The 24,889-nt window shown below is 40.6% G+C and overlaps 3 protein-coding genes across 5 annotated transcripts; 1 reads left to right on the top strand and 2 right to left on the bottom strand.

Moving 5' to 3' along the window:
• Positions 1-932: 932 nt before the first annotated feature.
• On the bottom strand, positions 933-10,931 carry TOPORS (TOP1 binding arginine/serine rich protein, E3 ubiquitin ligase). Of its 3 annotated transcripts, none has more exons than XM_031447256.2 (3): positions 10,583-10,931; positions 8,862-9,053; positions 933-3,929 (listed from the first exon to the last, which is right to left on the bottom strand). In XM_031447256.2, exons 1-3 carry the CDS (start codon positions 10,583-10,585, stop codon positions 996-998), a joined length of 3,129 nt encoding a protein of 1,042 aa, XP_031303116.1. In that variant the 5' UTR covers positions 10,586-10,931; the 3' UTR covers positions 933-995. The 3 variants fall into 3 exon arrangements, with proteins under 3 accessions (XP_031303116.1, XP_064346208.1, XP_031303115.1); XM_064490138.1 differs by having other exon boundaries at positions 10,756-10,930; XM_031447255.2 differs by lacking the exon at positions 10,583-10,931 and adding an exon at positions 10,230-10,346.
• Positions 10,445-11,183, top strand: SMIM27 (small integral membrane protein 27). The gene is made up of 2 exons (XM_031447262.2): positions 10,445-10,628; positions 10,957-11,183. Exons 1-2 carry the CDS (start codon positions 10,584-10,586, stop codon positions 11,077-11,079), a joined length of 168 nt encoding a protein of 55 aa, XP_031303122.1. The 5' UTR covers positions 10,445-10,583; the 3' UTR covers positions 11,080-11,183.
• A 415-nt stretch (positions 11,184-11,598) lies between these two features.
• Positions 11,599-24,326, bottom strand: NDUFB6 (NADH:ubiquinone oxidoreductase subunit B6). Its single transcript, XM_010975813.3, has 4 exons — positions 24,022-24,326; positions 22,022-22,114; positions 15,311-15,355; positions 11,599-11,777 (listed from the first exon to the last, which is right to left on the bottom strand). The coding sequence occupies exons 1-4, from the start codon at positions 24,199-24,201 to the stop codon at positions 11,709-11,711; spliced, it is 387 nt and encodes a 128-aa protein (XP_010974115.2). The 5' UTR covers positions 24,202-24,326; the 3' UTR covers positions 11,599-11,708.
• Between the last annotated feature and the right edge of the window lie 563 nt (positions 24,327-24,889).

Here is a 24,889-nt window from a genome sequence, read left to right as displayed (position 1 = left end):
CTATCAGGCTATACAGATGTACAGCACTTTTTACCATCTCTGAAACAGCACAGAAACATAAACAAACATAGCCACTTTGTGTAAAAGAACAACTAACGTAACCTAAGTCTAGCAAGAGTTTCTTGTTTTTAGTAAGCTAAATGCTACATAATTGCATTCTGCTGAAGACAGAAAGCATATAAGATACTTTGTAATCAGATTAAAGAACTAAAATGATCATTAAAACTGTGAGGTTTAATGCAGCTCACCTGAAATTCAGTATTTATTACACAAGAATATCCTGAACTACTTCACAAGATTTTAGCTCCACTAAAAAACTCGATTTAAAGAAAAATCAATACTGCATAGGAAAATTTCTGTATTGTTTTAAAGTGTTACTGTTTTATTTTTTCTTTTCTTGAATACACATTTGCTTTATTGGCAGTCCAGATAAACAAGTATATAAAGGAAATATTTAAATTTTTCTTTTGGTAGATGTCAAGATAAGCTGTGCAGATTAAAATGCCTCAATTTAACCTGAAGAAATGGTTTTGAATCATACAAATTTTTAAGAAGAAAAATAAAGACTGTCCAAAGGGATTCTCCTAGCTTATAACACATTTCCAGAATAACTCTCAAAAAAAAAAAAATTCAAAAATACTCATTGACTACTTTAAAAATATGTCAATACCATATGGCTTTATGAAATAACTTCTAAAATTTATAGTTTTTATTTAAAAAGGATCCCACATTTTAAATAAACTGCTAGCAATATCATTTTCTTCACTTAAAAGTGCATATCTCTGAGGGTGGGAATACATACTTCTGAACAAATAATGATTTTTACAAATTTTTAACACACACAAAAAAATTACTTAAAATATTTTTAGGGGAGAAAGAGTTTAAGAGTTTTCACCAAGCCATCTTTAAATAGACTGCAGTAGATGACACTGTTTCTTTTTTTTTTTTTTTCCTTTGTATATCATCAGAATTCTCAATGAGATGCTTTGGCAGTTTTAAGACATATCATGGTCTCTACCAAGAGACACTGACATTAAAGATGTCCGTGGAGATGGCAAGTGTCTTGATGGCTCAGTTTGAATAGACACATCACTGGACTGGTTCTCCAAATCAGAGGCAAAGGCGCTCTCTTCTCTTACATCAAGAGTTTGTTCAATTGAAGCTGTCTGGGGTAGAATATTATCTACAGTTTTGTTGGCATTATTCAAGTTGTTAAGTGTGTTAATATCACACTCCTTGCCCAGGACACCAAATTCATCTTCTATTGTAACTATATCTTTAGTTTCAAATGGTTCCAAAGAAGAAGCCACAAATTCATTTTGTAGAGGGTCTTGAGGACCCCTAAGGTCACATCCTGTATCCACCTTTACTTCAGAATCCTTATCACTGTCACTGTCAATGGTAATCACAACTGGGGAACGAGAAGCACTATCACCATGGTGTTTCTTGTGCTTCTTCTTATGTTTCTTCTTTTTCTTTTTATGATGTCTAGCTGTATCGGTAGCTTTCCCTTCAAAAACTATCTCTACACTTAGGCTCCGGGTCCTCCTCTTTCTCCTCTTGCGTTTTGTCTCTCTGTCTGATGATCGGCTGTCTGAAAAGCTATCACTCTCATTTTTGCAGTTTCCATCCAATTTTGATGAAGATTTTTGGTAATGACTTTCCTTCACTTTAGAAGCAAACTCACGAGATGGTTGAGCCACTTCGTTCATACCCTCCAAATGCCGAGTTTTGTATTTTCGCTTTCCGCCAGGTTTTTCATTCCTCACCCGGTCAAGGCCTGTAGATGCAGTCTTTGATCGAGTACTAGACAGGCTCCTTGATCGATGCCTTTCATAGTAGTAATATTTCCTTTCACTGTGATTATTTCTTTTCCTAGCATTTGTTCTTTCAGAAAAGGACTGAATTCTACATTCTGGACTTGAAGATTGTCTGGAATAATGAGCTCTGGACAGAGTCCTCCTCCTGTAAGATGACTCGTAGCTATCCCTGTCCTTGTTTCTGCTATAGTAAGTATACTCCCACTTGTATCTGCTTCCATAATTATTTCTTAAATAGTAACGATCTCTATTTCTGCTCCGTGATCTTATTTTACCACGATCACTGCTACGAGATCTTGACCTGCTTGTGCTTTCACTACTTAGAGACAGAGTCTGGCTTCTTCTTGACCAACTGCTATCTCTAGTTCTTGACCTCTTTTTGTCTCTTCTACCTCTAGGTCTGCTACTCTCCCTGCTTCTGGATCGTTTGCTCTTCATTCTTTTCTTCCCATGATGTTTTCTACGACTCTTCTGATCATGCCCACTCCTGCTCTGGGAACGTGAATCGGAACTTCTGGATCTTGCCCTCCTCTTGTGTCTGCGGGTGTGTGGGGAATACACTCTGTCTCCTCTGATGGATGAGCTCAGGTCTCTGGGAGAGGACAAAGATGTAGATCGTTTCTCTTCTTTCTTCGATCTGATTCTTGTACCAGAATCACAATGCCCTTTATTTACTAGTTCGTCCTTTCCAAGCACAGAGTGTGGGGATGAACATCTACTGACATCACTATCACCAGAACTGTAAGACTGCTCTTGCTCTTGTGTCTTCACTGTCTCCATTTTTTCATAAGATCCTAACTCCTCAGAATCAGAGGACAGTTCAACAAGTTCTGGGGTCCTCTCAGCTAGTGGTTTAACAAACCCAACAATGACACAGTTATCTGAAGAAGAATCACTGTCATTATTTAGGTCCTCATTGGTCTGTACTCCTTGCATCTGAGTGGCTCTTCCTGTTACAAGTTCCTCATCTGAACTGTCAGATGTATTTAAAAGGGAAGACATGGCAGCATGTACCTGCTCTGAGCTTGAATAAGATGGTCCTGGAGTTTCATCATCCCATGGTGCCTGACTAACAGTGGCTATGTTAATATCCAGTTCTTGGGTCTCAGCTTCATCTGGAGATATTGTTATGACTGAAGAATCAGAATGGCTGCCTTCTTCATATGAAGGAGCAGGGCAGTCATAATTAGCATGTTGATCAAAGGCTGCCATATTAAACGGAGATCGAGCAAAACTGATAAATTCATGTATAAAATGCTCAGTCCGATTAAGTAAAAATGGCCTTAAATCAGACACAAATGCCTGACTTTCCAAGTCGTAGCGAGTAACATTGCTCATGATGATGTGCTGGACAATATTCACTAGAGATCCATGAGCTCCAAACAGAACTGTGAGTTCACGTTTTAACCAGGGCACCAATCTATGAAGGCAAGCCGGATTTCTACGGAAAAATTCAGCAGAAATATCCCTGTAGCGTCCGCCATCTTCAATATTTCTAACTCGAGCACCAGCACGATAGAGAGTTCGCCTGAAGTTAATAATATCCTGTTCTTGAATTTTCCGCAAAGATCTTTCATCTGCAGTAGCTGGCCTCCTTACCGCAATCTGTCTCATGAAAGGAGGAATTTCACCATCTCTAGGTCTTCCTGAAATGCTTAACCCTTCAAACAGTACTCCACTATCTGGTGGAGTTGTTGTTCTTCTATTCATGGCACTACTAGGTGAATAAACAGAAGCACTTCGTTCCCTTGTCATGGTTGTCCGATAGCGGAACCGGCGAACATCAGGGGTAGCAAAAGAACCATTATACGAAGGCCTTAGGACGTACTCCTTGAAGTCGTCTTCTGCCCTCACAGAATGGAAAATAGAATCAAAGGGCTGTTTACACAGTGGACACTCAGCTTTGTTTTTTGACCACTCCTGTACACAGCGAAAACAGAACTTATGTAAACAGCGATCTAAGTAAGACACATTATCAAATCTATCCAAGCATATAGGACACTTAGAATCAGGAGATGCATCAGCTGGTACTGTCTGCTGCAATTTGCTAGTGCCAGCTTTAGGTGAAAAGTTGTCCATTTTAAATTCCTTAGCGGCTGAAGCCATTATCTGCAAAAGGGAAAAAAATACATCAGTAACCTGATAAAGGAGGAATGACTAAATCTGGAAGAAAAAAAAAAGCAAATAATGACTGTGAAACATACTGGTGAAAACAGCGGAGTAGCTCATTGTCTCTGTAACATAAAGTTATGGGCAGTGCAGCAGCTATGCTACAGAACTTTAATACAGCACTTAAAGCACAAGCTCTGAAGTCAGATTTCCAGGGTTTGAATCCTCAATTCCACACTAGCAGTGTGACTGTGAACTGGGTACTAGTTACTATCCTTATGCTTCAATTTCATCTGTAGATCACTGATAACAGAACCTGCCTCACAGGATTTGTGAAGATGTCAAAAAAAGAAAAAAAAAAAGCTTAGAAAAAGTGCCTGGTACATAGTAAGCTCTCAAATATTACGTAATATTCTATTATTCTTTCAAAAAATAATTTGAGAAACATCTGACACATACAAAAAAGTAGAAAAGAAAATATACCAAGTACCCTTGTATCCACTACTCAGATTTAACAACTAACATTTTCTCATGGTTATTCCAGATCTTTTTAAATGCCCCTTTAATGTTCCCCTTCCATACCTCTCTAGAAAACAAAACAAAAATATCACAGTCCTCAGTTGGGGTTATTTCTACGGATGGTTTTACATCTTTCATACATATGTCCCAAACAGTATGGACTACTGACTTGTTTTATTCGTTCTAAGTATTATGTATGTAACTTTAAAACCAATTCTATGCCTTTTAGTGGAAGATTCTTTGACACACAAAAAAATGATCTTTTAGTTAAGATTAAATGAAATAAAATCTAAAAGTACTCAAGGGCAGTACCTGGCTTACAGCAACTGCTGAGTCAAATGTTAGTTGCTATTATTATTACTATACTACTATTATTACTACATTCCTGTTACTACACTATTATATGCAGTTCATCAGACTCCTTTTAGCATCCCTGAGCAGCTTTTCTTCTCCTTTTTTATTCAATCCAGTCAGCCACAAAGTATCTAGAAATCATGCTTTCAGTCCCTTTCCCTTACCTTTTCCCACAAGGATCACTAGAATCTTAAAAGATTATTTTTTATTCTTTACATTTATGTTCATATTGGCCCGTAACTTACAAAATGAATTTGCCAGAGCTGAAATCTAGTATGCATTATTACATTTTGGCCTTGTTATCTTATAAAATTCCTCTTTAGCTGACTTCTTCACTAATCAGTTTATATATATATTAAATATTAGTTTCTTCCTTTATGTTTTCCTGGGCCTATTATTCATCTTTCTCCACCTCCTCTATCACTGAAAGTCCCATCACTAGTCAACTGCTGTCTAGTCAAATAATAGAACTGTAATTTCCTAAACAAGAGACTCACTGGCCATACCAAGTTCTAACAAAAACAAATAAAACTAACAAATAAAACTCACAACAAAAATTCATGACTGTGAAATATAAATATTTCATTACAGATTTCAAATTAAACTTGCTCATCTAGGGCATCTTAGCTTTCTCAGAGCTGAACAAGTTTCTTCAAAGGTCCAACACTTCTAGGCCTGTTTTCCAGAATGGAAATATAAAAATTACCACTGTCCTTAAATAGAATAAACTTATACTAATACTAATTGCATTTCTGCTAATATATTTAAACTCTGAAACCTTAATATTGCATAAATTTCTCAGCATTTCCCCCTACTTCTAATATTTTTAAATTCTCTATAGAAAAAAAAAAAACCCTAAAAGTAAAAACCCCTAGGATAAGAGATAGTGCGTATGCATTAGGGGGAGGAGTGAAGAGTGGAGAGGGCACTAGAGAGGTTATCAGATCTGGACCCAACACCAGGTTTCATCTGAAACTAACTCTGTGAAGTGGAGAAATCCATATTAACTCTGGATTTCAGTTCACTCTTCTATATAAGAAAGGGATTACTAGACTTTAAAAAAGACTGATGAATTTCAAGATGATACATTTTATCTTAATTTGCTTCTTTAGAATAGAGAATTCTAGTGTTTACTAAACATTTCCAGTTTACATAAAAATCACAACCCAGAATGAATTTATTAAAGAAACGATTTAGTAGTAAATTGGAAGTTTAAACTAAAAATAAAATCTCAACTAATTACAATTTTTTAAAAATGGAATCTTAGTCGTCTGACTTCCTAGTGTTAGAAGCCTGTTATAAGCACTTTGACAGCTCAAGTCTAAAGAATGACAAGTGATGCCATCTATAGTAGACCAAAAGAACAAATTAATTTATTAGTTCTGTTTTGTATTGCTACACAGGAATATCTTTAGCTACAAAGAATAGTATTCTTCAGAAACATCAATGGCAATGAATGTAAATCATTAAATAAGAGATTTACTCTTTCAAAATCATCACTAAATTCTAAAATTAAAATGTGCTAAATCAAATGAAGTAGAACTACCATATGATCCAGCAATTCCACACCTATCTAAACAAGAGAAACAAAAACATGCCCACACATAAACTTGTAAGTGAACACTCACAGCAGCATTCGTCATAATAGCTTAAAAGTGGAAATAACCCAAATGTCCATCAACTGATGAACGTGGTATATCCATACAGTGGAATATTTGGCAATTAAACAGAACAAAGTACTGATGCACGCTACAACGGGAATGAACCTTGTCATTCCACTAAATGAAAAAGGCAATCACAAAAGGCCACATGTATGCCATTTTATATGAAATGTACAGAATAGGTAAATCCATAGATAGAAAGTAGATTGGTGGTTGCTGGGGAGGGGAGAGGGATAATAAGGTTACTTCCTAGGATGAGGAAAACATTCAATTAGATTACACATGCACAACTCTGTAAATATACTAAAACTCATTGTATTACACACTTTAAAGAAGTGAACTTTATAAATGGAATATAAATTATATCTCAACAAAGAAAGTTGTTTCAAAAATACAAATTAAAGCATATAACAGAGATGGAGAGGCGACAGATTTAAGATTTGGAGGTCTGCAGTTCTGGGTGAGGTAGCAAAGGTGGACCTGATGGTAGACTTAGTGCTTCAGGTTCCAGAAGAAGTCTGTGATACATTTCCTCTACCCCTTGCACTCTAGGAATTAGGACTTTAATTTCCTCACAGGAGAGATTAATCAGTTCTGAACCTTTTTCCTTAACTGCCTCCCAAATTTTAAACAAAGTTTACCATCTTTGGGATAAACTGATTAAACAAAACCTTTCCTGCTCCAAATATTCAAATGTGTTGACTTTAACAAAGATAAGAACCCTTTGTATCACATTTTGGGAGAATTTCATATAATCAATAAGCATCCACATCTAGAGAAAATGAATGAGAGGCAGGTAAGAGCCAATAAAGAGTCTAAACTAGACCACAGACTGGACATTTAAAAAACTGCACAGTGATATAAACAAAGCAGGAATACTCTGCAAAATCAAATATTTAATAAAGCCAAACTTCCTATAAAAGCTACCTTTTATGGCATTCCTTAAACTATCACTGTATATACAATTTAATCAATGGCTGATTACATCTGAGGGAATGATGTTAAATTTTAATGCAGAGCCAGGGCTGAAAATCAAAACCACTTATAAGTGGTGTGATCTGGAGGAAATTATTTAATTTCTCAAAACTTTAAATTTTCTTAATTCTAAAATGGGTTAAGTAACAGTACCCACCTGAAAAAGTGGTTGTGTGAAGGGATACACTCTATGTAAACACTTAGTATAGTGCTTGCTATGCAGTAAAAACTTAATACTGTATGTTATGTGAAAATAAAGTTAATTGTGGTCATTTCCATCACCCATAACTGATTATAAATGCCCAGAAAGATGAGAGTCTAGAACAACTAAAGGATTTTCATATTAGTATCAGTATTGTACTCAATATATCTAAGCGAAGTGGCTAAGAAGGGTTCAGAAGTGGATAAGCTAGCAATACAATTCCCCCAAGTATTAAAAATAATCTGAGCCCTCTCTCTTGTGACCTTGAAGAAATCACTGTATCCCTCTGTGAACTACAATTTAACCACCAATTCAAAAAGATCAAACCGAAGTTACATGACTACTGACCAGATCCTACAAAATTTAATTCCAGATCCAGCAGTATTTGCTTGGGAACCATTTCTCTCTAAAGCCACTCATTTCAGATAAGCACGACTGTTTCGGCTGACTGCATAGCTTTCAAAGTCACTGACTAAAAACAAAAAACCCCAGCCCTCACCGATATTAACTAAACTTGTTCCTCTTTTTCAATTTATCTTAAATAATCTTGAAAGTTACCTACCAAAATTCTATTCACTTTTCCTATCAAATCACTATTTGCCTCATCTCAGTCCGGCCCCCTTCCACTCTACCGATCAGCAGCCCACGAGGAAAGCTGCACTGACTTGATGGATGAAGAAATTACAGGCTGGGGAGCCCAGTCCACAGAGTGGAACAGGGCACAGACAACTCCAATAGTCAAGCGATAGTCACTTCGTTTGGTTGAGAACTGCCACCTGCCAGGATCTGAGACAAGTACCGCGTGCATTACATAACTAAAACGAACAAAAATACTGTTACTCCCATTTTACAGACATACTGAGAGAGATTAGGGGAGCCGTCCAAGGTCACATCTGTGACAGTGGCGATGCCACGATTCAGACTCGAACGTTTTGTATTTTAGGCTGGTTCTCCCCTAGAGATCAAGCGCTTTCCAGTACACGGCTGGTCTCGCGCTCTCCAGAGCACTCCTCGGAAACGCAGCCCTCCTCCGCCCACCGGCTCAGATCCACAGGTGCGCGGAAGGAGCGCCAGCTCTCCGGGACCCCCGGCCCGCCGGGTGGCGCCGGCCCCGCAGACCCAGACCGCAGCTCCCTCGCCCCGGGGCCTCGCTGCAGGCGGGAGCTCCGGCTCGCCCAGCCCTTCCGACCCCCGCGCCCCATTGTTCCCAATCTCACTCACCTCGGAGGATGCCGGTGCAGGCCCGGCTGGGGCGCTCGTGGCAAGCTCCCGGCGGCCCAGAAAGCTGGGTCGGTGACGGCAGGACCCGCGAAGACGAACCCGGCGACTTCTCCGCCGGCCCTCAGGAGCGGGAGCAGGGGGCGCTTCACCCTCCTCGCGAGACAGCGGAGACCCCGGCGGCTGCTGCGACCCCTGTGACGTAAAGTTCTCATTACCAATGGCAGCTCGGGGGCGGCGGCAAGAAGCGAAACCCACTCAGCGGCCCCCCGCGCGTCCAAACACAGCCCCCGCCTGCGTGGCGCATGCGCGGTAGAAGACGCCGGCTCGGAGGGCGGGGCCTAGCGCGCTTGGCCCGAGCCCCGCCCCTCCCCCCACGGGCCACCTCCCCCCCTCCCCCGCTTCCCCTCCCGCTCCTGGAGTGGGAGCGCAGGGACCCTCCCGGGCACAAACCACTATCTTACCATCACCCTTGTTACTGTTGATCTCTAGGGGTTACAGGGGCACCGGCTTAATGTTCTCTTCTTCCTAACTTACCCGGAAGACACGCTACCTAGCTTGGTCTCCCTCAAACCTCACCAAACTCTGTGAGAAGTGATTGAAATTCTCTCTGGTCCATAAAGGAACTGAGTTAGACGGAGCTGAAGTAACTTTACCTACGGTTGCACAGTGAGGAAACAACACCGGGATTCGAACGGAATCCCAGGTCAGAGCCCTACAGTCTTCGGAGAGAGAGGGATCTACTCCCGTCCAGGATAAACAGGGATTTTATCTAAGAGAACAGGTCTTGAAAGCTTCCCCCAGATAACGTTTTTCCTCTTCCCCACTCCCTGAAAGCTGGATTGAAACCCTGCTGCGGTGAGATCTGAGACGTATAGAGACAGGACGTCTGGAGCCTAACGCGGCCGTTGCCCCATTCTGCCCCTAGGCCTCAAAAGTAATCGTCCCAAACATTCTACAGCTGAACTTGGTATAACGGCCCGCGTGCCAAACGGCGTCCTCTGGCTTAATATTTGACTGTGCTACCGTTCTAAGCTCAATAAACACTTGTTGACTGACTAGCAGGTACATTACACCGGGTAACTCGTGCCTCGCTACTTTTTGTAAGTATCACTGACATCAACAAGCTATTGCGTTCTCAAAGAATTTTGTTTTTTGGAGAAAAGCTCAAGTAACAGGAATTTGCACTATTCGTCCGCTATATAAAACCAAGTGGTATTCTTGTTTATGTCAAAGATGAATACACGAACCTCTACCTATACTGTGGGAACACACCCGGGAGAAAACAATAATTCTTCCAGCGTTAGACGCCGGTGTATTATTTAAAATGTGGATTGTTTTTCCAAATAACTTAAATGCACACGACGGTACCTTATCCCGCAATAATACTGCACTGCAACTGAAAGAAGACCGGTGACGAGTCAAGATTGTCCCCCTAAGCAGCAAAATACCCACTTTTAACATGTATTCTCGTTTCTCTCACCTTCTCCCCGAAAGGCGGGATAGGCCCCCAATCACGTGACCTCGCTCCCAGCTCCGGGCGGAAGAGGCCGGCCCCGCCGGAGGGAAACGCGCCCGGACGCGAGGGGGCGGGCGCTCGCGCCCGGATGAAAGATGGCTGCCGCCGCCGCTGCCGCCGCCGCTCGGCAGCCACCGCCCCGGAGGTTACTCTAGGGCCTGCAGCTTCCGCCTGTGCTCCCGGACCGCCGCCGCTGCCTCCTTACCATGAAGCCAGTGAGTCGCAGCACCCTGGACCGGATTTACTCAGCGGTAGGTCCCGAGCCTGGCGAGGCTCCACGGGGTCGACTCCCGAGGTCCGCGGTGGAAGGCCCTCTAATTTCTTCAGCGCCCAGAAACTCCAAAATCCATTCCTGAATGAAGCATTTCTCTCCCTTACCTCGACTCCGCCTCTTCCTGGAGGACACGCTCTTCCGCTTCTTACGTAAGGGAGGCTTGGTGTACTCGCCTCCGGAACGCCGTTTATCCGAGTTTGTCACTAAAATTCCCACCTTAGCAACGTACGCGGCCACCTGAGAGGGGCGGGGAGGAAGTGCCACTCACAGGTTTTTGCTTTTACTTCTCCTTTTGCATTTCTTAGTTGCTCCTCGCGGTCGTATTGCTCTCCTGGGGCTACGTCATCTATGCATCAACAGTAGCTGCACGACGACAGCTAAAGAAGGAATACCCAGACAAGATCTTCGGGATGAACGAAAACTTGTAATCCCTCTGGATTTAACTCCATGCAAATACAGCCCTTTACCTCATTCTTATCTGACTCGTGTCTAGATTTAAAGTAAAATCCTTAATACAGAGTTTCCAAGTTCACTTTGTATACAGTTCTCTAAGGGGGCTATGAATATGCTAATTTTTCAATTAAATTTGTGTTTTACATTCTCACATAACAAAGCAACCTAGATCTGACAGCCTTTCTAAAAGACTTCTTTTTAAATGCCCCGGAAGGCCTTCTTTAAAGCAAAAGTGTGTGGAATTTCTGTTCTTGTATTTGTATATTGCAACATTTCATTCTGTGCATACCTTCACAGCAGGCTAGATTAAGTCCTGTGCAAGAAAAAAACTATCATGTGACTAAATACTTCTCTACATCCTACTTTCCAAATGAAGAATGCCGAGAAAAAGTAGATGATTGCTCATATTTTTTTTAGCTTGTCCAGTTTTCACTTATTGTTAAATAATTCAGAGTCTCAAATTGTACAGTGTTTGGGAAGAAAAAGAAAACACGTAAACTCTGAGAGTAAACTTTATTAAAGTTACTTTTCCAGAAAATATATTAAGTGTGGTAATGGAGCAACAAACTGGGGCTCATACACCTTTGAAATTTTAAGGTAATCTTCAATGATGTTGATCAGGAAGTTCTTTCATTGGTGGAATTACTTCTCCAGTCTCCAGAATTGTATCACCCTAGAAAAACAAAGATGCATTCGTGAAAAAATCTTGTCTGCAGAGGTGGTAGTTTTACTTGATCAGACCTCATCTGGAAAATCTAGGTCAGCTCTGAGATTCACACTTTAAAAGGGGCACAGGCACAATAGGAGCTGTCTAAAAGATGAGCAACGAGTCTTCAAAATCTTAAGGAATAAGTGAAAGACTAGGGGGAGTTTCACTCACATAAAATGACCAGAAAGGACATGAAAGTTGCCTTTACAAAGTGAAAGAGGGATAATCTTTACTTCGCTTAGCCCAGGAAATAGGAGAAGCCCTAGAAAGAAGCTTCAGGGAAACATTTTCCCTTCATTATAAGGAGGCAATGTATTCCCAGCAACTGAATGTGTTAGGCAATCACCAGTTGATGGTTTGGCTCAGATGTTAGACATAGAACGCAAAGTTTCCCTGGGCAGCTGGTTCAGGTGTCTTTCCAAACCCAGGTACAGTGTGTGTGGCAGAATGGGCATGGGCTTTAAAGCCAGAACCAAGTAGTGAGAACCTGGAACCCTCCACTGACAAGCTGTATAATTTTAGGCAAAGTACTTAGGTTTAATTTCAGCTGTCTGTTTAAAACAGCAAATTCTGTCAGCCTGATAGCCCATGAATTGACTGCCATTCCCTGACCTGGTACTGCTCAGGACTGTAAAGCTGTATTACGTTTAAGCCATTATACATTTTGGGGAAACTTTGTTACTACAGGTAGCATTACCCTAACACAGAAATTAGTAACGAAGTAAATTAGTAACTCATGCTGCTGTAAGAAAAACTGAACCACATGGCACTGACTTAACAGTCTGGCTGCAAGGACACTGGCATTGGAGGCTAAAAGATGGAGACAAAAGGCACTAATAACGTAGAAGCAGACTGTCTGATGAACTTGAGGTTCTAGAAGTACCTGGGAAAAAATTACAGTATATATTTAACTACTAGTGTCTGCCTTAGGAAGGTACTTTAAGAAACATAAGCTCAGGCAAGATGTGGCTGATTTGAGAGGAGAAATAAAAATGAGAAATATTCAGGACCTTGCAATATTAGAAAATAAGACTGACTGTTTCTGAGTCTCTAAACAGTTAACACTGAAGAGATTCTAAGAAACAGAAGCCCAATGAAACCCATTATACAGAGAGACTCAGCACTATGGCAAAGATGAGATTGAAGTAAAGGTGGCCTTTGAGCCAGAGGCTGTTCCAGGGGTCCTCCACACAGCCGCCACTACGCTGAGAAGCAGTTGGTAACTGTGTGTAGAAAGCACAGATACTGGCACGTGGGACTGACTAGAAGCAAAAAGATTAGACCCCTCCCACCAAGCAGTTTTCTTTCCATGCCTGACAAGTGTTGTGAGAACTAGATGACCAAAGAAACCAAACCTACAGACAAGAAAAGCCTTTAAATGTTTCAGCTTAAAACAACCTCTGGCACTCACCCTTCTGTGTGCAGGAGGTAGATTTTACAGGCTGCACAACCCTGAGGAGAACGTGCTTCCCAGGACTTATTTTAGGTGTGGTCTAGGTTGACACGGAAAAGAAAGAACCCCCCTAGATGGAGCCAGGGACCAGGAAGAACCATGAACAAAGGCATTCCTTCCAGAAGCAAAATCAGTACCTGTTTAAGTAACTTCCCACACAAAAGGGTTACGAGACTTCTCAGTGTTTGACCACTGGGGTTTTAGGACCAAGTGGCAGACAAGAATCAGTGATTGCTATGCTGTACAGATTCCACTGCTGAATAACGAGTGTGTTTAGAGGGCAAAGGATACAGTTCACTTGCCATGGATCCTCAAATCTCCAAGGATACAACCTCCCAAGTATAAATCTGACAGATACTACTATGCATCATCTGCAGATCTTAGATTTAGGGATGGCTGCAGTGACGGAATGGGACCTTGGGATTTGTCCCTAGGAAAGGGACTTGTGTTACATGTGTAGAAAGAAGGAAGCAAAGAGCTATGTGTTGACTAGAAGGATGGACTGTGGCAGAGACTCCAGGCATGGGAGGCTGGACGATATGAAAAAGAACATAGATATCTGGGACCGTAAGAATGAGTCCTGGCCAAGAGGATTTAAAGTGAAGGGATGTAAGCTACTTTCAAGCTTAGACCTTAAAATCATTCTCTGAGACAACCAGCCCTCTCTTTCCCTATAATTTTGGAAGCCTCATATTCCCAACGGCCTTACTATAATGGAATATTGTAATAATGTAATATAGTCTGTAATGTCAAAAGGAAACAAACCTTTGTTTTATTCCACCTCTGAGACTTGGGAGTGAGTTTGTTACTGTCTATCCTATTCTAAGTTATGGACAGATGAGCATTCTTCAAGTCCTCAGGTCTCAAAGGGGTCAATGGCATCGAAACAGGGAAGAACCACAGTGGCAAAAAATACAGACGCAGGAGAGGTGCTAAGGAATCACTAGGTGGTTTTCTAAAGAGAGTCCTCCTTTTCCTTTGCACAGTAATGGCAAAATAAATAAATAACAAACAAACATGAAGAATAAATAAATAACCTAACTGGTGAAACCAGCAAAATAATTGAGATGACCAAGGGTCTGACATACATAAATTATACATGATGAAATACAGAAGAAATCCCCTACTATTTCCTAAAACAGAATTCCAACTGGAAGGGTTAGTCAATTTTGGTAGTTCTCCCTAAAATTCCCTTCTGTTGTAGTAGATAATGGATTGCTGTGACTATGTCATTTCATAGAAGCAAGAATCTACACTGAGTTTTCTCTTCTAACATTACAGAACTTAGAGACTGATGGGAGTTCATTATCTGTGACTAGAACTGGGACAAGAACATAACATATATTTTACCCTGCTAAACAACCACCTCAAAAACAGCCAGTAAAAATACCAACTGACTAATGAGTAATCTTTGAATGATGAGACAACTCATTTTAAATTAGGGTAATAGTCCACGTATTCATAATATAAATTTTTAAAAATATTTTTTATTTACTTATCATATTATTTAATTATTTTATTTTGGCTGGGGGGGAGGTAGAGGGAGGTAATCAGGTTTGTTTATTTTTGGCGGAGGTACTGGGGATTAAACCCAGGACCTCATGCATGCTAAGCATGCACTTTACCAATTGAGCTACACCCTCTCCCCATGATATAAAATTTAAAACACACGTTAACAGATTATAAATTCACAGAGAAGTTATTGTCTAACTGCCTTAAGAAATGACGGTTTGGAAATAACAGAGGAATTTACTATCCTCAGGCTAGTGCCCTAAGTCCTTAACCCTACATGAAACAGGGCACCGATGAAAAACTGTTGGTACCTTCTATTCACTTTAGGACTAGAAAGGTCACACAACAAGTTTTACAGCCAGGTTGAAAAGAAATGTGACCATCTCCCAGGTTCAACTGTATTTGCTACCTCACACTATTTCCTACAGGCACTTAAATTTTCAGCAAGAAGAAAGGAACATTTTAGTCTCATGATCACTTGGGAAAGGAGAGAGAAAAATAAGAACAAAAACCAGAGATGTTTAAGACTTACTGGGAATACTCTGGGCTTCCTTTCAACGATGGTATATGGTTTGGTCTGAAATAAAAATAATGCTGTTAATGATGGTTTTAGAGTTTTTCTAAAATAAAATAGATCACACCCCAAAATTTTAACTTAAGCCCCAAACTTTTCACTGAACACCAGACTCATACATCCAACTTTTTACTCAAGATCTATATTTTATCAAACAGGCATCGCAAAGTTAACCAGGTCCAACACTTAATTTCCCCAAGCCCCAAACTGTTCCCTATCACTGTAAATGGCACTTTCACTCTCCCAGTTATGAAGGCCAAAAACCTTGACTTCTCAGCAGATCCTGCTGGTTCCACCTTGAGATTATGTCCTGAATCCAACAGTTTCTTACCACCTTTAGTACTACCATCCTGGTCCAAGCCTCTGTCACCTTTTCACCTATTGTCTCCTGGCTCCCGCTCATGCCCTCCTACAGTCTGTTCTCCACTATGCAGGCAGAGTAGAGTAATTCTTTTCAGAGGTACCACCCCTCTGTCATTCCTCTGCTCAAAGTTTCCTCATTCTCAGAGAAAAAGCCAAAGTCCGTAATGTGATTTCTACCTTTGGCTACCTCTCTGATCTCCTCTTTTCTCTTTCTGTCTCTCTCTCTCTCTCTGCAGTGTAGCTGCAGTGGCTCCTTTGTACAGTGCAGTGGCTCCTTTGTATTAGTCCAATCAGGTGGGCCTGCTTGTGCCTCAGCACCCTTATGCTTAATGATTCCTCTACCTGAAATGTTCTTCTCCAAGATGCCTGTTTAGTCCATATCTTCATTTGGTTTGTTTTTCAAATAGCACTTCCTCAAAGAAGCTTAATTAAAACTGCAGCCCCTGTCATTCTCTAGTCTTTCACCCTGCTTAACTTTTCTTCTACAGACTTATCACCTCCAATAGCATTAGGTACCTCTTTATGTATCTGCCTATTCTTAGTCTCTAAGACTAAACATTTCATGAAGACTCAATCTGCCTTGTGCAGTGAGTGCTGTATCCCTGTGTTTAGAATAGTGCCTTGCACACAGGAGGTACTAAATAAATATCTGTTAACTAAGTGTGCTTATTAAGCATATACATCTACACAAGATACCACACCAAAAAATTTTAAAGATTACTGGCATGATGTAAGACTCAGGCAAACTGGAACCAAAAGCTGAAGAGAAACTCTGAAAACAATGTGAAGATATTAAAATGCCTTTAACAACTTGTGGCCAGAGGAAAGAAGATACTGAAATGTCTTCAGAGAGAATGTAAAATTCAATTAGGCATAAAAGTATTAGCTGAAGCAAACTGGCTGCAACGGTACTGAGGATGCAGGCCTACCCAAACCAAGTGAAAGAATGAGGTAAAAGAGAGACCTTGGGACCTCTGCTGACATAAAACCTTTAATTATGTCCATTTCTGCTCAGGAGAAATCACCTGGAAGTACGAATGCCTCAGATAAGCAGCCATATTAATGTCTTGAATTGTTGACCCAGTAACTGCAGCTTGTTAAATTTGCTTCTCTTAGAAGATGAATGTTTTTCCAATCCTAGAAATACTTAGTTAAATATAGATATGACAAAGTAAATTTACCCAGGGATTAAACAGGTTAATGTCAAATTTAAATAAGTTCTGAAAACACTGGGACAATCCATATATTCTGATATTTAGAGTATTTGTAATGTTTAAGATAATTAGGCTATGAATGAAAAATATTGCCCGCCATATCAGTAAACAAAGAATGCTGCGGCCATCAAGCTGCCCCCCCAACGTTGACGGTGATGGTGGGCCGGAGGGAATGCAGGATGGAGACAAGCAGGCGGCCACCCCCAACAGTGCCCCCTGAGGGGGCTCAGGACAGGAAAGAACAGGATACTGGCCCTAGTTAGCCAACCTGCATATCAAAGGAATAATTTCAGTAAGCCCAGACTTTTGCATCTTTCCATACCTAGAAGTGCTAGACTCATTAACTTGAGAAATCTGGTTTTCTTTAATTAATAGTAATCTTTTGATGTTCTGACTATCTGACCTGATCTTTGTTGCAAAAATTCATATATCTTATCTCTTCCCTTGTCTCTTCGGAGCAGTCCCTTAGACTACCCACATAAAACATAACTCTCAACTTTTAGGCTGTGCATTTTTTTTTAGTCAACAAGGCTATTAAGAGGTTCTACAAGATTAGTTTTAGGATCCTAGTTAAAATACATAATTGATTTAGATTTGTGACTTTAAGTTTAAAAAGATCTTGCTTCTTAGGGTCATTAATATGCCCTATAAATACTTAAAAACCGAATATAAAAATATTATAAATGCAGTTTAAAACATTTAAGAGAATTTGATTATGTTTGTAAGCAGGAATCGTTTAGGAAAGTTCAACTTGAATTGACCCAAAGATAATAAGGACAAAGAAAGAAGACTGTTATATTTCACTAGCTGTTTATGTAGTTTAACAGAATTTTAAAATTGAATTTAAAGAATAAACAAACAAGGTTTTTAAATTTGAAACTAACAAATTGAATATTAATTTATATTCCAGGTAACTGGAACAATTCTTTCTGCACTACACTCATGTGTTAAAAAAAAGTTACTTTCACTGACAGAAAATAATATTTTTTCTTCTTTAGGATATTACATGTTAACACAATGAAAAATAACAGAGGAATAATGATAAGTGACCTGTGGACCTGCAGGTGAGCATGAAAATAAAACTTTGTTTAAGCTCATCAACAATAGAAATGTGAACTATACTCAGACCCTTAGACATATATTTTTAGCCCCCTTTAATGGCTGCAGAAAGATTTTGTTGGTTTATGAAGTAAAACACTAACCCCCAACACTTACACTTAATTCGTACTAGCCTCCACTAATCTCGTGTTTCTAACACATAGGACAGGCCATGTGCACTCAGACTTTCGCAGCCTGTGTTCCTAAACAAATTTACTTCCTCCTCATCATCAGAAAGCCCTCTTTCCAAAACCTACTAATAACTTCTGTCGTGGAAGAAGAAATTATCCTCTACCTTTCTAGGTTCTTCCAGCTAGTTTAAGGATTAAATTGACATAAGACAAATTAACAGGAGAAAATTAAACAAAAGTTTAATAACATGTATATACACATGGGAGAGACCCTGGAGGACTCAGTCACTCACCAAAATGGCCAAAACCCTCGCCTTAAAATCCACCTTCAGCTAAAGACAAAAGAGGACGTTGAGGGTAGGTGTTTGGGACTTCAAAGGAGAAACAGACAATTCACATGGAGATGGAAAAGCTAAAGTTTGCTGGGCCATGCACAGACAGTGGGACAGAGGGGAATTTTAACAGACTTTGCTAGGTTCACCCCCATCACCATACCGAGAGTTCATACTATAGTTAACTATGGTGATGGCTCCCTTTCTGGAATAGGTCCTCTATCCACATTCCTTCAGGCAGTTGGGGGGTAAGGTCAAAGTTTCTTCCTTAGTCTTTTGGGCCTTGAATGTTTTGAACTTGAAATAATCCACACGCCAGAGACATTCTGGGGTGGCAAATTCTGCTTCCCTAAACTTTCAGGGCTAGAATTTTTTAGAGTAACAAATGACTCTCAAGTTTGGTTTCATCTCCAACTTAACTTGAGCTATTTCTTCCTTAAAAAGTGTCTTCTGACTTCACTCTACTTTCTTGTTCCTGCCATCTCTGCCCAAACCAGATTGTCATCAACTACCATCTACTAAACTGCAACAGCCTCCGGATGACTTGCCTGATGTCAGTACTTCCCTCCCTTTAATTCATCCCACATACCATTTTTTATGTTTTCCTAAATATATCACTTTATCTACTCACTCTATTTAAAAATGGAAAGTTTCCCATTGCTGACCACATAAAGTTCAACCATCTCTGCCTAGCTTTCAAGACTCTCCCTTAATTGGTCCCACCCCGCTGAGCTGAGAGAGTCACAGGCAACCCTGTCTTCGGGTATGGCTATGCTCATGGCTGACTCCTCATCTTTCTGACTGGAACAGTTTTTCTCCTCCACACTTGTACCCAAATCATACCTAACTTCCAACATTACTGTAAGCTCCTTGAGGTCAGGAATTTTGTCTATATATTCTTTCCACAGCAATAAAGGAAGAGATACTAGGCATTCCATAGTTGATGATCAAATGGACATAATTTTCTTAATGAAGAGAACAAAGATTATGTCAGCAATCAGAATTTTAAAGAGCCCACACAATCAACAGAGAACAAGTGATGTAAGAGTGATTTTCTGAGGACCCCAGTTACTTGTTTCACCCTCCTTTCAACAGGTTAAAGGAAAGCAAACCTCAAATGGATTAGCTACAATTGTTAGGCAGTCCCTAACTTTTGTTTTGCTTTTATCTTGAAATAATTTTAAACTTACAGAGAGTTGCAAGAATTATAAAAATAATTTTTTACGGAATCACTTGGTTAGTAAATTGCTCACTGGTTTCTCACTTTAGTGTGTATTTCCTACACATAAGGACAGTACTCTTAAAATAATCACAATACAGCCATCAAGATCAGGAAATTAACACTTATACGTGGCTACCTTCTATCTAGTCTGAAGAGCTCATTCAAATTTTATCAATTGCCCCCATAACTGTTTGCAGTGCTCAGCAAATCCCCTCTAACATAACTTATTCTCCATTGTGTAGCCTCTTAAAAGTTCTGACTGCCAACGCCATCTTTGTTCTTTTGTCCACGCAGATGGTGCCTATGAACCAGGCTTGCAGTCACATGACAAGTCTCTTTGAGTCTTCAGTCTGGAACAAATCTTCCATCCTTCTTTAACTTTCATGATCTTGACATTTTTGAAGGTAACAAGCCAATTATGCAGAGAAGTCCCTCAATTTGGGTTTGCCTTAAGTTTCCTCACAATGAGATTCAGCTTACACATTTTTGGCAGGAATGGCACAAAATTGATGCTGTTTGCTTCTTATTGCATCCTGTGAAGTACTACACAACTTCAGTTTGTCCTATTATTGGTAATGTAATTTAGGTTTCTTGATTAAGGTGGTGTCTGCCAGGTTTCTCCACTACCTAGTTACTCTTGTTACTCTGTAACAAGTAGTTGAACATAGGTATTTGGGGATTAATTTTAGCATCTTTTGTTGTTCCCTGGCTGAAGAAAATATCGCTGATGACTCTCAAACGGTGATTTTTCTAATTCTATCATTCCTTGTCCATTTACTATTCAACAATCTACTATACAAAAAAAAAAGCTTTCTCTTCTATCCATTAATTAAGTAATGTGTTTATTATATAAGTATGGACTCACGGATTTGCATTTTACTTATTCAGTTGGTTATCATCTATTATTATCATTATTTATTTTGATGCTCAAATTGTCCCATTGGGAATCTTTCCAAGCTGACTCCGTGTCCTTTTGATTTATCTCCCTCATTCTTTGAACACTTCTTTACTTTCTGGCACAACAAGATCATCTTGTACATTCCCAGCCCCAACCCTGGAACTGGCCATTTCTCCAAGGAGCTCTGGATCCTTTCAGTGGAGAACTGTATTTAGAAAATAAGACCAGGCTGCTAGATGTGCCAGTTACCACAGGGTAGCACTGCTCACAGGCCCTATCAGTGGACAGAACTGGGGAATATCCACATTTACAGCCAGATTTATTTCTGTATCTTTAATACGTATTAAAAATCATGAGGTACACCAAGACTTCCGATTCCATTCCAGTACCACGGGGCTTTCTCCCTTTATTCCATATGCATAATTCTCCAGGAGGATTCTAGGTCCCAATATCATCAACGTATGTACATACTTAATCAATCTTCCTGTATGTAACCAATCTCCTGTCACCACCACCACCACACTCCAGCATAAATAACCTCCTCACCTCATTCGGGTTCTCACGCCTTACTCTGGGTTGCCAACTCCATCACTGCCCCAAACCACACTTCTGCCAGATATCGTCCTCCCCGTGCTCAGGTTCTAGAGTCCCACACCAGGCTGCTGCCCCTGCTGCTCTCCAAACAGGTGTGCTCACCAACCTCTCTTCCCCCCATAGCCTCCACCCAGCAACCCGCTCAGGATCTAACACTCCTCACTGGGTACAAGGATGGTCTCCTCACTCTTCATGGGTTGGAACACTCCATGCTGGGCAACCACTCCTGCTCTCCCACTCCAGAAATGCACTCCTCCCTCACCTTGCCTGGGGATCCCTATCCTTTAAAATATGGCAACAGGCTCAGTTCAGTCACCACCTCCAAGATCTCTCGGTGAAAAAAATCAAGCTTTTGGACATGCTGGATTCTAAAGAAAGTTAAAAAAAAAAAAAACAGACATAGCAAAGGAAAAAGAAATGGTATGAAGACAAAGACAACCTTTATCTATCTTGAATTTTATCTTATACCAGATCTATGCTCAAAAAGAAGGAGCAAAAATACTTTTCTCCCTTTCAACTCAGGACCCCGAGTATACACTAGTATTATTAGGTCAACTATGTTTCTGATCATGTAGACACTGTTTTTATGAGGAAATGCATTTCAAGTTGTAAGCAACTATATAAAGATTAACTTTTTGAAAAACCATACTTCACTTAAGTTTCATTAAACCTTTTACCTAAAACGATTCAAAGTAATTCAAAATCAGTTATAAGTGGCAGATTTTTTCCATTAAGTAGAGCAGGCATAACCACATAGGAACTAACTGTGCAAAATTAAAAATAAATTCTGGAAAACACATACTTAAAGCATACTTACATTCACGTGATATTTGAGATAATAATGAATAATCCAGACAGGGATAAGTACATGAGTAAAAGCAAAGACACTGTGTCGGTATGACTTATAGATCTGGGGGGAAAAAAAACATACACAAAATAAATAGATATCCCATTTTTTTTACATTTGCAAAAAAACAAATCAATGATGCAACAATGTCATGATTATTGTAACAACTCTAAATGCTACGTACTTCCTTATAGTCTTTAGCTAACCTCACACATCCAAATACTTTCACTAAACTTAGTGCCTGCTAGGTGACATCTGCAGAGTTCAGAGCAAAGGAGGCTTAAGACAAGGAAAATTTTGCAAAAGTTGTAGTAAAGTATTTATAGATATATGTTTTTTAAAGACTTCTAAAAATTCCTTATTATAAATTTAAGATAAAATACAGTATAAATAATGAAAGAATAATTTTAATCCATTTAATCAGAGTAATAAGAACTACAGAATTTTCAAAGTCATTTCCCTAATTTATCAACTTCAGATACCCATAATCAACACCACTTCCAGCATTCTAGGTATAAGGCAAACAACCTTGGGTACACTAACGCTGGACAAAGAATGTTTTACACACTGGGATGGGGTGTTCCAAACTCACTTTGAGATGCCTTCAGACACAGTATATTTTAAAAGAAAGGCAAAGAGAGCTAAAAATGAAACTTTCCCATGGCAACCAATTTGACTGAAACAGACCTATCCTTTCAGGGAAAAGACAATCTAGATTCTAAGTGATATAATAGATATGATCATGGAAGAAACATTAACTCAAAATAAAGTAAGACAGATTTCAACAAATGATTATTTACTTCCTTATATCACTGGCTGATCGGTGGGATGTTAACTTTCAATCAGTGGCTGCCAAATCAGTAAGTAATGTCAGGGAGGGAGAGGAGAGCTGAATTAGAGTTTAATTTACCACCATAAATAAGTATCTAACACCAACTTCTCAGAAAAGTTTGCACTAGACTTCACAGCACAGCAAGAAAGCAGACACCAATGGATTTCAATGTGAACTCCTTCAACTCCTAGCCCTATGACTACGGGTAAATCACTGAATTTTTGTAGGCCTCTATTTCCACACATTTAAAGTAAAGATTAGGAATAGTTTCTATCCTACAAGAGTAAAAAATTAAAGTAACACATGTAAAACCCTCAGCAAAGTGTCAGATACAAAATAAACACCCAAGTGTTACTTATATTACCACCATTATTATTAGCCAATGTCTCAAGCGATTCTGAGATACAGCATTCACCACCCATGATTATGTGATTTAAATAACCTCAAGAAAATGTCAAGAGATCCTGAAAATAAAGACAGCACCTGAGTGAGTGATTTTCTGCAAAGTCCAGGAATGGCATTTTTAAATGAAAGAGTGTGTTAAAGGTACATAGTGACAGTTTAGAAAGGGGGCTCTTGATATGACTCATTAAGCTTATCAACAGGCCCTTTTCTTTTATGGTGGTTACATAGAGTTGTACTACCAGCTAGAGGCTCATTGTGCCTTCTGGTAGTTGGCTGTAGTGTTAGTTGGTCTTCATAATCTCAAGCTCAAAATCCAGATAACCGTCTACAAATACTAAAATCACTGAATTTTAACTACACTGAGTCCTTGGCTATCATTCTAAGGGAAGATTTCCATAGTCAAAAGAGAACCAAGCCTGCAGCGTCGTCCTCTAAAACCTAGACAACGATTCGCCTCCTTCTCATCACACTAGACAGCAAAAGGGCATGACAATCCCAAAGCCGTATGTGTTCCAGACTCCTGACTCCCAGCCCAGGGCTCTTGGGACAAGATACAGCGTTCCCGCTAAACCCGAAATCTCGGTTGAACGCGACTGTCCCTTAGGGAACTACCGGGACATTCGGGGGCAGAGCGACTCAGTCTCTAATGTGGCTGCAATTAGTAGACGTCCCAGCAGCCAGGCTGGGGATCGCAACGGGGTGCAGGTCGGGGTCGGGGAGGGTCGTCACTCACCACGTTCTTCCAGGGGGCCCTGTCCTGCAAAAACTTATTCCAGAATTGCTCCACAGGCCACACCCTCCGTGAGGGCAGCACCGGTTCCCGGGCGCTCAGCTCCTGGTCCTTCAGCCATCGCCTTCTCAGCTCTCGCAGCTGCTGCTGCCGCAGTTTCTCGTCGGGCGTATACCCCGACATGTCGCCGCCGGTACCGAGGCAGCAGGTCACGGCGCGCCCCCGAACCAGGGTCTCGTCACTTACGCGCGCACCCGCTCTGCAAAGCGACCTTGCGAGGACGCCTGGGAGCGGCGCGTCGTTATGACGTCACCGACGCTGCCTCCCAGCGGCTCCAATATACGTGCAGTGGCCGGGCAGGCGCAAAGCCCTCTCCCCCCAACCACGGCTCAACCCGCCCGGATTACCAGCGGCGCCGGCGAGAGGACGCGGTGCGGGGCGCCTTAGTTACGGGATGAGGGAGGAAGTGACGGATAAGGGGAAGTATGAGAGGTCAGCGGACCAGAGGTTCCGCTAAGGAAGAACTGGTGTGCTGGGAGCTGGAAGGATGAGAATATGTGATTGAATGAATGTGACGTCCAAATGCAAAATTTTTCATTTGCCTCTCTCACCTTGGAATTCCTCTTCCCGTAACCTAGGGAGTCTGTGGAGACGTTATATCCAAGTTTAAGTCCCAGCCGTGTCAGTGAGTGGTAAAGTGACTTTGAGCAGCTGTCTCAGTCTGTTCCTTCATCTGTAGTGCAGAAGTAAAAATAGTCGCTTAATATTTTAGCAGAATTATTAGACACCTTCACATTTTGACCCAGCAATCCGTCTTCTAGAACTCTATCTTAAAGATATGGTGGTAAAAATACGACAGGAGTGTGCACGA

The sequence above is a fragment of the Camelus dromedarius genome, chromosome 10, assembly GCF_036321535.1.
Source record: "Camelus dromedarius isolate mCamDro1 chromosome 10, mCamDro1.pat, whole genome shotgun sequence".
Lineage (NCBI taxonomy): Eukaryota > Metazoa > Chordata > Mammalia > Artiodactyla > Camelidae > Camelus > Camelus dromedarius.
The sequence above is the reverse complement of the archived record's forward strand: the minus strand, read 5'-3'. Positions and strand labels throughout refer to the sequence as shown.